Source organism: Tupaia chinensis, unplaced genomic scaffold, assembly GCF_000334495.1.
Source record: "Tupaia chinensis unplaced genomic scaffold, TupChi_1.0 Scaffold140534_1, whole genome shotgun sequence".
In the NCBI taxonomy this organism is placed as follows: Eukaryota; Metazoa; Chordata; class Mammalia; order Scandentia; family Tupaiidae; genus Tupaia; species Tupaia belangeri.
Genome location: NW_006200409.1, coordinates 940,385 through 955,139, shown reverse-complemented (window position 1 = coordinate 955,139; position 14,755 = coordinate 940,385). Strand labels below are relative to the sequence as shown.

The following is a 14,755-nucleotide window of genomic DNA, read 5'->3' as shown; positions in this document are numbered from 1 at the left end:
GGAAAGGTGGCCACTAAGGATGGTCCATTGAAGCAAAAGCTTCACTTCGTAGGGACATCAGAGATGAGCTCACAGTCTCATTCTGACTAAAGTTGCAGACCCATCAGCAGAAGGTTATAGATACCAACTGAACTCCAAAGAGCAACTGGGACATCAGGAACTCCATGTTTCCACCCTTAAGGGAAAAACAAATTCCAGAGAAAATATTCCAAAGGGATTTTTAGTTTTCCTGTCTAGTTCCATTGTTTCCAATGGGAAAATTTCTCAACCACATAATTGAAGGAAGTCACATTGCCCTTTCTTTGTAGGAAACTCCTAGTCACTCCAGATTCTGCATTGGTCAAATCGTAAGTGCTTATTGAGGAACCAAGAATTTACTCTGTACAGAGTGCGACAGGGATATAACAAATGTGAAGTGTGTGATATCCTCCTGGCTGCAGCATGAACACCCTTTAGAGAGTGCTTCTCTCTCTCTCTCTGTGTCTCTCTCTTTCTCTCTTTTTTAATGGAGGAAATAAATAAACTTAAGAAAAAGTTGAGGCATTGGATTATATTCACTGGTTATAAATCCCAACTCTGCTTCTTACTTGAAGTGTAAGTCTCATTTTTCTCTTTTGTAAAATGGAAATATTAAGGGGCAGCAGGTGGCATAGTGATTAAGGCACTGGACTCCCACATGACCAACTGAGGTTTGAGTTCGAGACCCAGAGGCTTGAAACTCAAGCCAGGCATGTGTGCATATGTGTCCAAAATCCAGAAGGGAGGATGGAGAAGGGATTGCAACGAGGCCATCTGCCTGGGGAGGGGGGGTGATTTCTCACTTTCTCTTTCTCTGTCTCTCTCTGTCTTTCCAGCAAGCACGCACACCATATAGCAAAACATCTCTCTCTAAACAAACCAAAAATATATGGAAATAGTAATAGAATAATTATAGTGTCTACTCACCTAAGGCTATTGTGACCTATAAATAGTAATACATGTAACACCCTCTAAGTGGTAGATAAATTACACCAATGATCAAACATTGAAGACTTATTATCAGTCCATAAATGGCAGCTATTATTATTCTCATTTGCAAAAGATATGCCGACTCAGCCTTCCTGGCCCTGAAACAAGAATCCCCTTTGAAGATCCCAAACACAGTTCCTGAAATAGCCCACACTTCCAAACAAAATGTCCTTCAAAAGTCCTCTTCTGCCCACTGCCAAAGTCAGCTTTACATGGTGTAAAGCACAAACTTGGAGCTGCAGGGCCCTATCCAACCTTCTTACTTCTCTCCAGGGGGAAGGGGACCAGGAAGGTTGGGTGACTTTGCCTCAAGTCGGCAGTGAGTCTCAGGCACAGGCGTAATGGGCATGCTGACCTCCGGATGTCAGACTGCAAACTTAGATTCAGAAGGAATCACACTTTCTGCACACAAAAATACATTTTTCCCCATGTGTTGCAAATTACAACCACTCTCAACCAAATTATTTTGAGGATGCAATTGCTACTTAAAGTAAATTGGTAGGTTTCTTAAAACAAAATGCCTCCTCAGGAAGTTTAAGGGTGGGACAGTTAGTTCAGGGTGTGCCACAGGAGCAAAACAGAGTTATGTCCCTTTGAATCACAGCCAAAATAATTTTGGGAGTTGAGAGGAGGAATAGAGGAAAAGATCACGCTCCATGACTCAGGGGCTAAGCACTATTGGAGACCAGGGGCCTAAGCTCACGTTACCTCGCTAACCAGCTGTCCAGCCTTCTTGGCTTGTTCCAAATTGAGACTCCCCTCAGTCAGCCACCCAACTCCCTTCATCCATGCCAGGTCGGCTTTGTACTGCAGCTGCAAGAGAAGAATTATCAAGTGCTCATCAGACACGTGGATGCAGGTAGGACCAAAAGTTGATGAGATTGTTCGGAAAATTGGACCCTGGATTTTTCTCCCAAGAATTACTCCTTCCCCCATTATAGACAGGCAGATCTCTACTTCGGAAGTGAGGCCACTAAGCCCACCTTCTAATGAAAATAGCATGTTCCACGTATATTTTGGCTGGGGGCTTTCTTTGCCAACCTTCTAAGTTTCCAAGATTTATTTATCACTTGCAACTTTCACCTCCACTTTGCTCACACCCATTACCAACACATCTTGGCTTTTACAATAGCTCTGAGACCCCATCCTCTAGGCTCTAGTCTCTACTGTCTCCACTATACCTCTGCTTCCCATCTGTTCTCCCTGGGTCCACTGCATCTCCAGCAGGTCCTCCCAGTCCCCTGAGTTATGTAATACATTCAGCACAGGTTCGAAATCAGTCTGAAAGTCTATCCGACTGAAAAAGATGCACGGGGAGGACTGATGGTGAGTGCTCACCTCACTCTGGAGTCCGTAGGCTTGCTTGGCCCATCGAGTCTTCATGTCTTCAGGTAGCACTGTGTATTCATGCAGCTTCTTCCTGTAGTCTAGGTCACTGGCAAGAGCTTGGGCCTTCTTAGCATGCCGGATGTTTACCATATCCATAGGCAGGTGAAAGTGGGTCTTGCTCTCTTCAAAGCCTTTCTTGTATTCAACCTTGAATGTATCAGAACAAGGCCATTAGTTGAAGCCTGACTTTGCAGGAGTGATACGAAAGTGCAGAAAGATTCCCAGACTTTTTTTTGTTTTTGAGAGGTTTTTGCTACAGGGTGTGTGTGCTTGCCAGAAAGACAGAGACAGAGAGACAGAAAGTGAGAAATCACTCCCCAGGGGGGATGACCACACCGCAATCCCTTCTCCATTCTCTTCTTGGGATCTTGGGCACGCACGCACACGCACCTGGCGTGAGTTTAAGCTACCGGGTCCAGGACTCAAACCGTGGTCGACTACATGGGAGTTCAGCGATACAGCCATTACGCTAACTGCTGGTCCCAAGACTTCTTTTTTTGGGGGGGGGGATTTTTGTTATAGGGCACATGCACTCACCAGAAAGACAGAGACAGAGAGACAGAAAGCAAGAAATCACCCCCACAGAGGGAAGGCCATGCCTTAATCCCTTCTCCTCCATTCTCCTCTTGGGATTTTGGGCACTCACGTACATGTACCCAGCATGAGTTTAAGCCACCAGGTCTGGGGCTCGAACTGCAGTCAACTACATGGGAGTCCAGCGACAGCCATTATGCCAACTGCTGGTCCCTCAAGATTTCCAGACTTTCTTGAAGAATTGAGACTCTGGACAATGGTCTGTCAGAAAGTGTGGCTCAATTCCTGGCTCTGCAAGGCAGGAGCGCCGAGGAGCTGAGGTTCCATACTACTTTGACTCTGAGAGAACTGTCTCTTGCCAGTCTTTTTACTAGGCAACTTCAGGGAAGCACACTATCATGATTTCTATAGAAGCTTTAAGAGGCAGAATAATAAAGCCTAAGCTTCAGAGACAGATGAGCCTGATTTCAAACCTGAACTTCCCTTTACCAGCTGAGTGACTTCTGGAAACTTACATCACCTCCCTAAAGGCTTGGTTTCCCAAGAGGGACTGCCGTGATAAATAAATAAAATGGTAGCTGAACCATGCTTAGTTCTGAGACTGTCACATAACAAACACCTGGTAAATGTTAACAAGGAGAATGACAATGACGGTGGTGGTGTAATGGTGATGACGGTGTAACGAGGTGGTAATAATGGTGGTGGTGGTGATGGCAGCAACAATGGTGAAGGTGATGGCGATCACGAAGGCAGAGATGACGGTGGTGGTAACGATGTTATGGTGGTCAGGACAGGAGAGTGCTACCAGAGGAGGAGTGTGGTACCAGGTAGTTAAAGTGCCACCGATCTCCATATGACTTTGGCCAAGACACAATTTTTTTGGTCCCCAATTGTTCCAACTGTAAATACGAACTACCAATGTGTTCTCTGTCTGAACTGAGGCCAAATTCTCAATGCCTCTTCATGTTTCATGACTCTCCACTACATAGGGCTTGTTCTGTCTATACATCCAAAATGGTGAACCAGATGCCAACTCTCTTGTGCTATTCAAGCCATGGCTCCTTAATGGCTCACCAGGTAATTATATCCAACTGCACCATCAGAGCAGCATAAACTGGCTTCACAACTTGGAGCAAGTGATTATAAAGCAGAAACTCCATGCTCGTTTGTCATTTTTGCCTATTCAGCATTGGCAGGAAAGATTTGATTAGAAGCCAGGTCTGCCCCTTCTAGCAGAACTCTCCTTCCCCAAAGGGACATTTGCCAAGGTTAATCCCTAGCCATTACAGTCGTTTCAAGCAGCATCATTCTGATCGGATACAGCCTGGGATGCCCCAGCTGTTTGTGAAACATTCTGAAAACCATGTGTGCTTATGACCACAGGATTCGTCCAGAACAGGCAGCTATACACAGAAGGGTTACTGTCCAACTCTCCCACGAGAGTCCATGAGGGAGGAATTGCCATATGTTGTCCTTTATTCAGCCCCAGCGTCTCACAGTAACTTGCCCATCGTCTTCGCTGGGTAAACATCTGTGGCATGAATAAATGCAGCCGAATACCTCTTTCCTTTGATCAGTAGATGCTGTCACCCTTAGGGCTACACTCCTTATCTACTTTTATAGAACAGTACACTTTGGCAAAACAAAGAAATTGAACAAACTTTCTTACACGAGCCAGGAAAGAAAGGAGTTGCAGGTGGAAGTCAATGAAAAGGCAACAGTCCCAGGTGAAACAGGCCCAGGAAGAACTTTCAAAGTAACACAACTCTTAAGTGCGGGGCTGGGAGGTAGAAAAAGCGTTTACCTCGCTGCTCATCTTGGCAACCTGCAGGGAGTGCAGAAGCCTGGAGTCGGTAGTTCCCATGGCTTTGCCTTTTGTTTTCTCATATTCTTCTTTGTATTTAATCTTGAGAGAAAGAAGAAAGTGTACTGTGAGTGAGAGAGAAACTTTGCCATCTAAGAGGCCCTGGTTTTACCAAGTGCAAAGGGAACAATTCTGAAAAAAGGAAAAAAAAAAAAAAAAAAACACCTCTCTGTCTTTCATGAATCCAGAAGAAGATTAAAGTATTGCAATGTTTACAATGTTAACAGTCATTATTTTTTTCTGCAGGACCACTGACATTTTATTGGAACCATTTCTCATGCATTTGGAGTTAATGAGAGAAAACCTACATTGCTAGCAAGCTCCCCGGAGGCTTTGGCGGCCAGCAAAGACATGGCATCCAGCTTCATCTCAAATCCTTTCCCCTTTGTCTTCTCCCAGCCTTCTTTGTATTTAACCTGACAAACAAAAACACAGCTATTCCAGTAAGAGCTGCTATCCATATTCCTGCCAAAAGTTGAAAAGTTTTTCTCAAACAAAGTTGGTTTCTCCATCAAGTTACAGACTAGAGCCAGGGCTCTCATTATCAAAATGATAACAGTAATTATTAACACAATCAACTGCCTTCTTAGCCATAGAGCCACACAGGGGACAGGGGAAGACCCATGTGTTCCTCTGAGCTTTGTCGTACCCTGATTGTGTGACCTTGGACAATTATTTCTTTGGGCCTCAGTTTATCATTTAAAAAAAAGTCATATTCTCTGGGAAGGAATCTGGCTTTCAATAAAAAAATAAAAAATATAATAATATTCTCTTTCTTAGGGTTGCCATGAGAATAAATTGTATGTGGTATATGGAAACAGATCCTAAACTGGTGAAGTATCCCAGAGGTAAGGTATTGATATTGCCATGGTAATAACAGCTGCTATATTAGCTCTTTCCTACATGATTTCTACTCATTAATTATGCACCTTCTCATTAGACCTGCAAAGTTCAGAGACATGAACACTCACGTAGGGTCACACAGGTTAAAAACAGCAGTGCCCAATCTGAATCCAGGTGTATCTGATACCAAAGCCAGTGCCACTGACTTTATTCCCACAACACTTCATGCGGATCCTGGTAATTCCATATAAAGTGCATATCCCATTATAGACAAAAATGTTAATTCTTTATTTTTTTGTTTCCCTCTTGCCCTAAAAATCCCATGAAGAATAAGAAGGCTAATCACAGTTTACATGTGACTCTAGGAAGAATCTGATGATTAAGATTGTGCCTTTTAAAAGTTATGTCATGGCCAGCACGTGGCATGATGGTTAGGGCACTGGACTCCCACATGGCTGACAACAGTTCAAGTCCTGGACTGGCAGCTTACTTCCTCAGTTTCCCTCTCTCTCTGTGTCTCTCTCTGGTAAGTGCACATGCCCTATAGAAAATTTAAAAATAATAACAGGGGCCAGCAGGTGGCATGGCAGTTGATGTGCTTAACTCCCATGTGGTCAATTGTGGCTTGAGCTCTGAACCCAGTGACTTCAAACTCAGGCCAGGCGCATGTGCATGCATGCCCAGAATCCTGAGATGAGAATGGAGAAGGAGAGATTATGACATGGCTATTTCCTGATTTCTGAGTCTCTGTCTCTCCAGCAAGCACACACATCCTATAACAACAACAAAAAAAAAACTCTCAAAAATAATAAGTAAAATTAAATAAGTATTTTTTTTTAAAAAAGTTAAATGTCTTCAGTTGTCAAGTAGCTATTTGCACTGCAGCACTATTCACAATAGTCAAGATACAGAAACAATCTAAGTGTCCATCAACAGATGAGTGGATTAAGAAAATGTAGTATTCCACACATATACATGCAGTAGAATACTATTAAGCCATCAAAAAGAACGAAGTCCTGTCAATAGAGGCATCATAGATGATCCCGAAGGATACTATGCTAAGTGAAATAAACAAGGTCAGTTACATGTTGTAACTCCTACGTGGAAACTAAAATGTTGGCCTTACAGAAACAGAGTAGGATAGTGGGGGTTGGAAGGGTATAGGACTGGGAGAGGACATAGAGATGCTGGTTAACAATACGAAATTATACTTAGTTAAAAGGAACTGAGTTCTAATGTCAGATAGCACAACAGGGTAACTACAGTTAACAGTAATTTATTGTGTATTTCCACATAGCTAAAAGATGGGATTTTGAATATTCCTAACACAAAATAATGATAAGTATTTGAAGTGATAGAGATACTGAAAACCCTGGTTTAAGCATTACACAATGTGTTCATATACTGAAAAAGCATAAATATGTACAATTATTACATTTCAATCAAAAATAGGGCCAGCCAGTGGCACAGCAGTTAGAGCAGCTGGCTCTTACATGGCCTACTGTGTGATCTGAGTGTTGGATGTGGTGGCTTGAAAAAAAACATGCCTCATGTACATGCGTGCCCAAAATCCCAAAAGGAGAAGAGAGGAGAAGGGATTGTGGTATGGCCATCCCCCGTGGTGGGGGAGGGGCACTTTCTCTCTCTCTCTTTCTCTCTCTCAGGTGTACACACCCTCTGGAAAATTGGAAAAACACAAAATAGGGGCCTGCCTGTGGACTTGTGGTTAAGGTGGCTGGATCCTACCTGGCTGACCATGTAGTTCAAGTCCCAGATCTGGCAATATGAGATATATGCCAGGTGCATGTGTTTGTGTGCCAAAAATCCTAAAAGGAGAAAGTTTAGAAACCCATGGAAACCCACGGGCGGTGGTTTCTTGCTTTCCCTCTCTCTCTGCCTCGCTCCGGTGAGCGCATGTGTTCTCTGGCAAAACTTATATTTTAATTAAAAATAAACAAATACATGGGGGAAAAATTCCCTTAAATTTCCTCCCCAGGGCTAGTTTCTAGTTAGACATTACCACAATAATGAAGATGAATGCATGTGTGCACATACATATTGTATACACGTGCTCATATAGTGAGAATGACTGAGATCGCTATGACCAATCTATCCCTAGTGAACTACCATGTGCCATGAGATGGCAACTTTCAATCTCATAACATAATGATACCTTTGATGGGCCTCTATTGGGACAGAATACTCCCTACCTATGGGGCCATTCTGGTCCCTTTGTCTTCACATCTACACACACTCCCCACCACGTTCTCGCCATGCCGTCTGCTTACCTCACTGAAGAGTTCGGCATTGGTTTTGGCCTTTACCAGCTGAGGCACATCCTGGGGCAATGTGTAATTCAGTTTGTTCTTCTCGTAGTCAGCGCGGTAATTCACCTGTGGGGTTTAAAATACATAAACTCTGGGGAGAATATTTTCTTTTCCATTTTTGCCTGAAGACCCATTGCTGAGAAGTTTCTGGAAAAGGCACTTTATAAAGAAGTCTGCAATTCTGTGAATGCTTTAAATGAATAGCCTGGTGATGCCAAATGGTAGGTAAAACAGGCTCATAGGTACACTCTACGTTTGTGATGTTGCAAGAGAGTTCCCTGTGACCACTTCACTATCTCCCTTACAAGCACATAAGAGCGTGAAACTTAATTTTTTAACTTGCTGCAGTGCTGAACATCTTGATTATATGTGGGGTAAACACTCAATGAGAAATTAGCAAATGCCTGCCCACACTGGAAAATAAAATTGTCACACACACGAAAGGGCCAACCAGATACATGATTCAGAATAGAATAATACAGCATCATCAGAGAAGCAGTGTTACTGAAAATTAAACTTGAACTTGGGCATCGATGCTATTAAGAATTACTGTTAGTGTTTTGGTGTGAAATATTTAGGTTGTATAAATATTTTAAACTTTTTTAATCTTTTGAAGAATCATCCTGAAATATTTATAGATTATATCATTATAATAACTGGGATTTTATTTTAAAAAGAATAAGAGGGAGGAGGTGGATGGGCATATAAATGAAGTAAGACTGGCCATGAGCTGGTAATTGTTGAAGCTAGGTGTTGGGTACATGAAGATTCATGAGGCTATCCTCTCTACTTTTGAATGTATTTGAAATTTTCCATAAAAAAAAAAAACAACTTTAAAAGAAGTAGGGGGTCATTTCATGGCTATAATAAGATATGTGTCAACATGAATGAAAGTCAAACCCTTGGGGCTCAGATGTCCAGATGCCTCAATGCAATCACATGACCTCCACATCTGGCTTGGCAAAGGTAGGTTGGTCACTTACATGACTGAGCTGCTGGGCATTGATTTTGGCTTGAATAATCTGTGGCGTGTTGGTCACAGAGCTATACTTCAACTTGTCAATGCTTTGTCTGTAGTTGACCTAGGTGAAAACAGGCATAAAAAGATGTCACTTGCTTCTTTCTCTAAGATTTGCTTCATTCTCTCCCCGAAGGCCAACAAAGTAGCAATTCTCAAATTACTAGAAAAAGAGTCAAAGATCCCAACTGGATACCATGAGACACTCCAACTCCACAGATACAAGAAGAGTGCACTGAAGGGTGAGTGACTTGAACAGGCAACTCATAAAAGAGATGAAAAAATGGCCAGTGAAAACAGAGAAATGTCTTCATTCACATTATTAGTCAGAGAAATGCATTTTTTGAGAGGTTTTTTGCTATAGGGCATGTGTACTCTCCAGAAAGAGAGAACAGAGAGACAGAAAGACAAAAATCACCTCTCAGGGGGGATGACCATGCCACAATCCCTTCTCCTCCATTCTCTTGGGATCTTGGGCACTCACGCACACACGCCCGGCGTGAGTTTAAGCCACCGGGTCTGGGACTCAAATGGCTGTTGACTAAATGGGAGTCCAGTGACACAGCCAGTACGCCAACTGCTGGTCCCAAGGGAAATGCATATTAAAACTACACCAAGATATTCCTCCATCTAGAGGACCCACCAGAGGAGTGAAAATTAAAATTGCTGACAAATACTAAGTGTCAGCAAGGATATAGCACTATGGAAACTCTCAAGATATGCTGGTGGATTGGTAGAAGTGTGGACTGGTACAACTGCCTTGAAAGACAGTATATAGCATTTTGGCAAAAACACATACCCCATGTCCTGATCATCCTACTCCTGGATGCATTCCCAAAGAAAATGTATGACAAAGTCACTTTATAATAATTCAACTTGTATAGCTATACCTATATAATTTTCTGTGTATATCTTATACATCACACACACATACACACACACACACACACATACACACATACACACAAGATGGTAAACATCTTAAAACACCAGTCACATAGTACAGTGGTTAAGCCTTGCACATACGGAGCCAGATCTCACACAGCCAACCACAATTCAAATCCCAGCCCTGGCAAGCTGAAAAACATGCTGGGCACAGGTGCATGTATGCCTCAAATCCTGATGGAATGAAGAAATGGAGAAAAAGGGGTTGTGGCATGACCATGCTACATTGAGGGGTGTCCTCTTGCTCTCTCTTTCCAGCTCTCTGTGCATGTACCTGCTGGCAGTTAAATAGGAAGGAAGGAAGGAAGGAAGGAAGGAAGGAAGGAAGGAAGGAAGGAAGGAAGGACGGACAGAAGGAAGAAAGGAAGGAAGAAAGGAAGGAAGGAAGGAAGCAAAAAGGAGAAGAAAGAAAGAGAGAGAGAAAGAAAGAAAAAGAGAAAGAAAGGGAAAAGAAAAAGAAAGAAAAATGAAACAGACGAAAAGTCTAGCCAAGGCCAGACACCTGTCTCTAGGTGGGCAGAATGGAGTATCAGTGGTCCCTTGTAAGCAGGGTCCTAACCTGTCTCCTCCTCAGATACTGGACCCTGCCTGGCTCTCACTTACATCTCGTGGAGTGTTCAGGGAAACTGTCCTAAGCTCAGCACTTCCCTAGAAGCTATGGGTTCAGAAGGGGAGGATGTAGAATCTCCAAGGCAGTGTGAAGCACCGACTGCCCGGATTCCCACTTCAAAGCATTCAAAGCTCGTGAATGTTCACATTTGGAAATACGAATTGCCTTTCAGAGAGGTAAGGATTATTAGCCATTTACACAGGGGAAATACTTGTCCAATCATCCTGTTTTCCTCCTCACTTATCTGACCAAGGTGCACTGCAGAAGGCATGGGAACTTGAGCAGGGAAGTAAAGGAACTTCACTTGTTTGAGGAGTGAGGGTGGGTAATAAGAGGTGACGGGCTGAGCTGTGCTGAGTGAGAGCCCCAGAAACCTGTACAGGTGGAAGAGGAGCTAGGAGGGAAAAGAGGGTGGGTTGTGGGGGGGCAAATGACCTCTTTCAGAATTTAACCAAGGTCCCTTTTTCCTTTGTACTTTATGCACACGTGTGCACACATACACACACTGATGAAAATTCGAAAAGGCCTGTGTGATCCCTTTCATTCATTTACTTGTTCATTCCTTCCTTCCTTCCTTCTACAGGCATGGGTATTCTCTTTGTGTAGAGAAAAAATGCACACACATCCCTGCCCATGGAGATATCTCAGACAAGTCTTCACTTGTGGGATCCTACACTGACCCAATCGCACTGGACCCCTAATCCTCTTCAACTCCAGGCTCCAGTTTATGCTGGTCAACCAGCTGGACTCTGGCTTGATTTGCAAGGACCAAATTATCATCCAACACCCACCCACAGCTTTCATATCTCTGTTGTACTGCCCACAGCCCAGGCCCCACCTAGTGTCCCCTACAGTGCAGCAGATTCTGTAGGCCTGGGTTCTACCCAAGAATTCTGCAGTCCTTTGCTGTACCCCCACTATCTATTGTCATCTCTTCTGGGGCCTCCGCCTGTGGCCTCTGGCCATGCTCCTCTGGCAGCTGACACTGCCCTTCACAGGGGCCTACACTACACCTTGGCCACTACTACACTGTCCTGCCATTACCTGTCTGTCCATAGACTAGAGTCTGAAGTCACTGCCTTTCTGTTTGCCTGCTGCCACCTTCTACTGCCACTTCCCAGAGTTGAAGGCCCACCCAAGGGAGTCTTTTCAGCCTAAAGGTCACAAACATCTAGGGGAGTCAGACAGATCTTGAGCTGGATACAAGGCCCAATCAGTGTCACTGGCAGGGAAGTAGTAAGGAGGGGTGGGGACTGTGGCAGAGGCAGCAGCTGCTACCTAGCTCTAGGAAACAGTTATCATGCAGCAAGATAGGACCAGATTTTCTAATTTTCCAAAGAAACCAGAAGTCCATATTATTATGTAAATAATATTATGTAAGGTCTTTGAGTTTTTAACTATTGGCAAATAGTTTAATATTGTTAAAGTCCAGTGATACAAATGTAATGGACCTAAAGGCTACTTTGAACCCACTGAATGCAAACTTCTGCATTCCATGTCTTCTCTGGGTCTTATACTTACTAACTTGTCTCAATACCAGCTAATAATAATTATGACTACTGCTACACACTTACTTTGTGCCTGGCACTATTTCAATCGCTTCACACATATTAACTTGTTTAATCCTCCCCATTACCCCATGAGGAGGCACAATTATTCCTACCTCACAATGTGGAAACTGAGGCACAGAGACAGAAAGTGATTTGCTCAAAGTCACCCAACTAGTGTCAGAGCCAGGATTCAAATCCCAGAAATCTGCCTTGCAAGCAATCTGCCTTGGCTCTTTACCTATACACTCTAAACTTGACTTGTCAAGGCTAGTGTGCTTAGAACTACTACTTATTATTTTACGGATGGACAAGGGAATTCCCATAGCCAGAGCTAGCATTGTTTAGGGAGGGAAATACTGGGCCATCGAAAAAGTTATGATGTGGGGACCAGCAGTTGATGTAATGGCTATATGTCGCTGGACTCCCATGCCATGTAGTCAACTGCAGTTCGAGTCCCAGCCCGGTGGCTTAAACTCACACCAGGCACATATGCATGTATGCCCAAAAATGGAGAAGAAAATGGATGAGAAGGGATTGTGGCATGGCCATCCCCCCAGGGGGTGATTTCTCACTTTCTGTCTCTCTATCTCTCTCTGTCTTTCTGGCACGCGCCCTATAGCAAAACCTTTCCAAAAAAAAAAAAAAAAAGAAAGAAAGAAAGAAAGAAAAAGTCATGATGCATTTTTGCATAGAAAAACGCAGGAAAATATGTTATGCCTTTTTTGATGACCCAATATATCTCAGGCACAAAAAATAACTTACAAATTAAATACTAGAATAGGACTGAGGGAAAAAAAGAGGGCTCCTGACATTGGACCATAAGCATTTGGTTGGATTTGGAGAAAAAGGATTGCATGGCTTTGTGCTTTTTAGCTAATGACTCAAGGAGAAAAGTTTTTGCATGTTCTGAGTTTTAAACATGGAGTGGGAAAACCAGGAAATATAAAGTCATTTCAATGTCAACTCTTAATGAGATTAGAGTACAGTGGCTTCCTAACACATTAATTCAGAAGGAAAAATAATCATCTCATAATAGAGTCTATTAGAATTCAGAATTATGCCCGATAAAATGTCACGAAAACTATATTTTTTTAAATGGCATAGTCTTTCTCGATCATCCTGCATTCAGTATGTTGCCGAGCACAATTACTTTTCTCTGCAGGACATAATTAACAGTCTCTGCAATTAATCACATCTTCACAACATCACAAATAGTGGGCCACTGCTTCAGTCTACATTCTGGAGAGTCTCTTTACTAAGATAGAGTCTCATTTTAATTCTATTAGTGTTTATAAAATTCAACTAAAAGGAATGCTCTCTCTAATTAAGGACCCATGCTTGTTTATTTCATTTTATAGCCGTTTCACCATCTTTAAGGCTCCCTGCCAGAGAAACCACAAAAATTGTTACAAATGGATTTCCCAAACTTAAACTAAAGTCTTTACATTAGGGGTGATAAACTCAAGTTCACATCAGAGCAAAAATATGTAAGTTAAGGAGGGTAAGTCAACAGAGAAGAGTCACCAGTCAGTGCCAGCCGATCGCTGCCACGCAGAAACAAGGGCAGAGGTGCCTAGAGCTTTCCAATGTTCCCAAAAAAGACAAAAATGTTCATTTTTATGTGAACTCACAAGTTTTACATGTTGGGTCAATTTCATTTTTTTAAAGAACACTGTAACCAAACAAAACATTTCAGCAGCTTGTATATGGTTTGTGGACTGTCATTTTTTTTTTTTTTAAGGTTTTTGCCACAGGGCACGGGTGCTCCAGAGAGACAGCGAGAGATAGTGAGAGGGAAAGGGAGGTGGGCATGCTCCAATCCCTTCTCCCTCTGGTCTCCTCCTGGGATTTTTGGGCACATACACACATGTGCACACACACATAACCCACCAAACCTGAGAAGCTGAACTTTAGTTGATTTTTAAGACAAAACCAGAGTTGTCCCTACTATACAGAAAATCAAGGAGTGTCCAACCATGCATAAATGGACTTCCTAGAACTGAGCTGTCCTGTCCCAATTCCTTCAACCTCTTCCTTTAGTCTTGTTTTTTTTTGTTTTTTGTTTTTTTGTTTTTCCATCTTGCTGTTTAAGAATCACTCCTCAGAAAGAAAGTGGCAAGCATTATTGAAAGAGAAATTACATCTTTCTTTCTTTCAGAGAGATTTTTTCTATAAGGCATATGCATTCTCCAGAGACAAAGAAAGACAGAGAAACATAAAATGAGAAATCGCTCCCCCCGGGGGGGGGGTGGCCATGCTGCAATCCCTTCTCCTCCATTCTTCTCTCAGGATTTTGGGCACACTCATGCACATATCCAGCACAAGTTTTAAGCAGCCAGGTCTGGGACTCAAACCACAGCCAACTACATGGGAGTCCAGCAACATAACCATTACACCTTTTGCTGGTTCCAACAACTTACATCTTTCAAGGGAACCAGTTTCATTGTCGTTTGATAGGAAGGAGTTAGGGTGGCTGGGTAATTGTAGTCAACAATATCGTGTTTGTAATCAGCCTTGTAAGCAATCTGAAACAAAGAACAAGAAAAGAGAACTCAGCCCCCACTTTCATTTGACCTTGTCTGAATGACATAAGAAATATTTTTTAAATAACTAGAAACAAATTTAATTCAGTTTTATCACCTCCAAGGAAAATTAAATTACATTCAC

The 14,755-nt window shown here is 42.7% G+C and overlaps 1 protein-coding gene across 3 annotated transcripts in view; it reads right to left on the bottom strand.

Moving 5' to 3' along the window:
* The window catches only part of NRAP (nebulin related anchoring protein), an 89,708-nt gene that overhangs the window by 47,799 nt on the left and 27,154 nt on the right, over positions 1 to 14,755 (bottom strand). For all 3 annotated transcript variants that reach the window (XM_014593407.2, XM_014593405.1, XM_014593406.1), the window contains exons 14-20: positions 14,509 to 14,613; positions 8,949 to 9,047; positions 7,927 to 8,031; positions 5,104 to 5,211; positions 4,736 to 4,837; positions 2,347 to 2,544; positions 1,717 to 1,821 (exon numbers count right to left, since the gene is read on the bottom strand). In XM_014593407.2, coding sequence (XP_014448893.1) covers positions 1,717 to 1,821; positions 2,347 to 2,544; positions 4,736 to 4,837; positions 5,104 to 5,211; positions 7,927 to 8,031; positions 8,949 to 9,047; positions 14,509 to 14,613 — 822 coding nt within the window. The remainder of the gene's footprint in view (positions 1 to 1,716; positions 1,822 to 2,346; positions 2,545 to 4,735; positions 4,838 to 5,103; positions 5,212 to 7,926; positions 8,032 to 8,948; positions 9,048 to 14,508; positions 14,614 to 14,755) is intronic.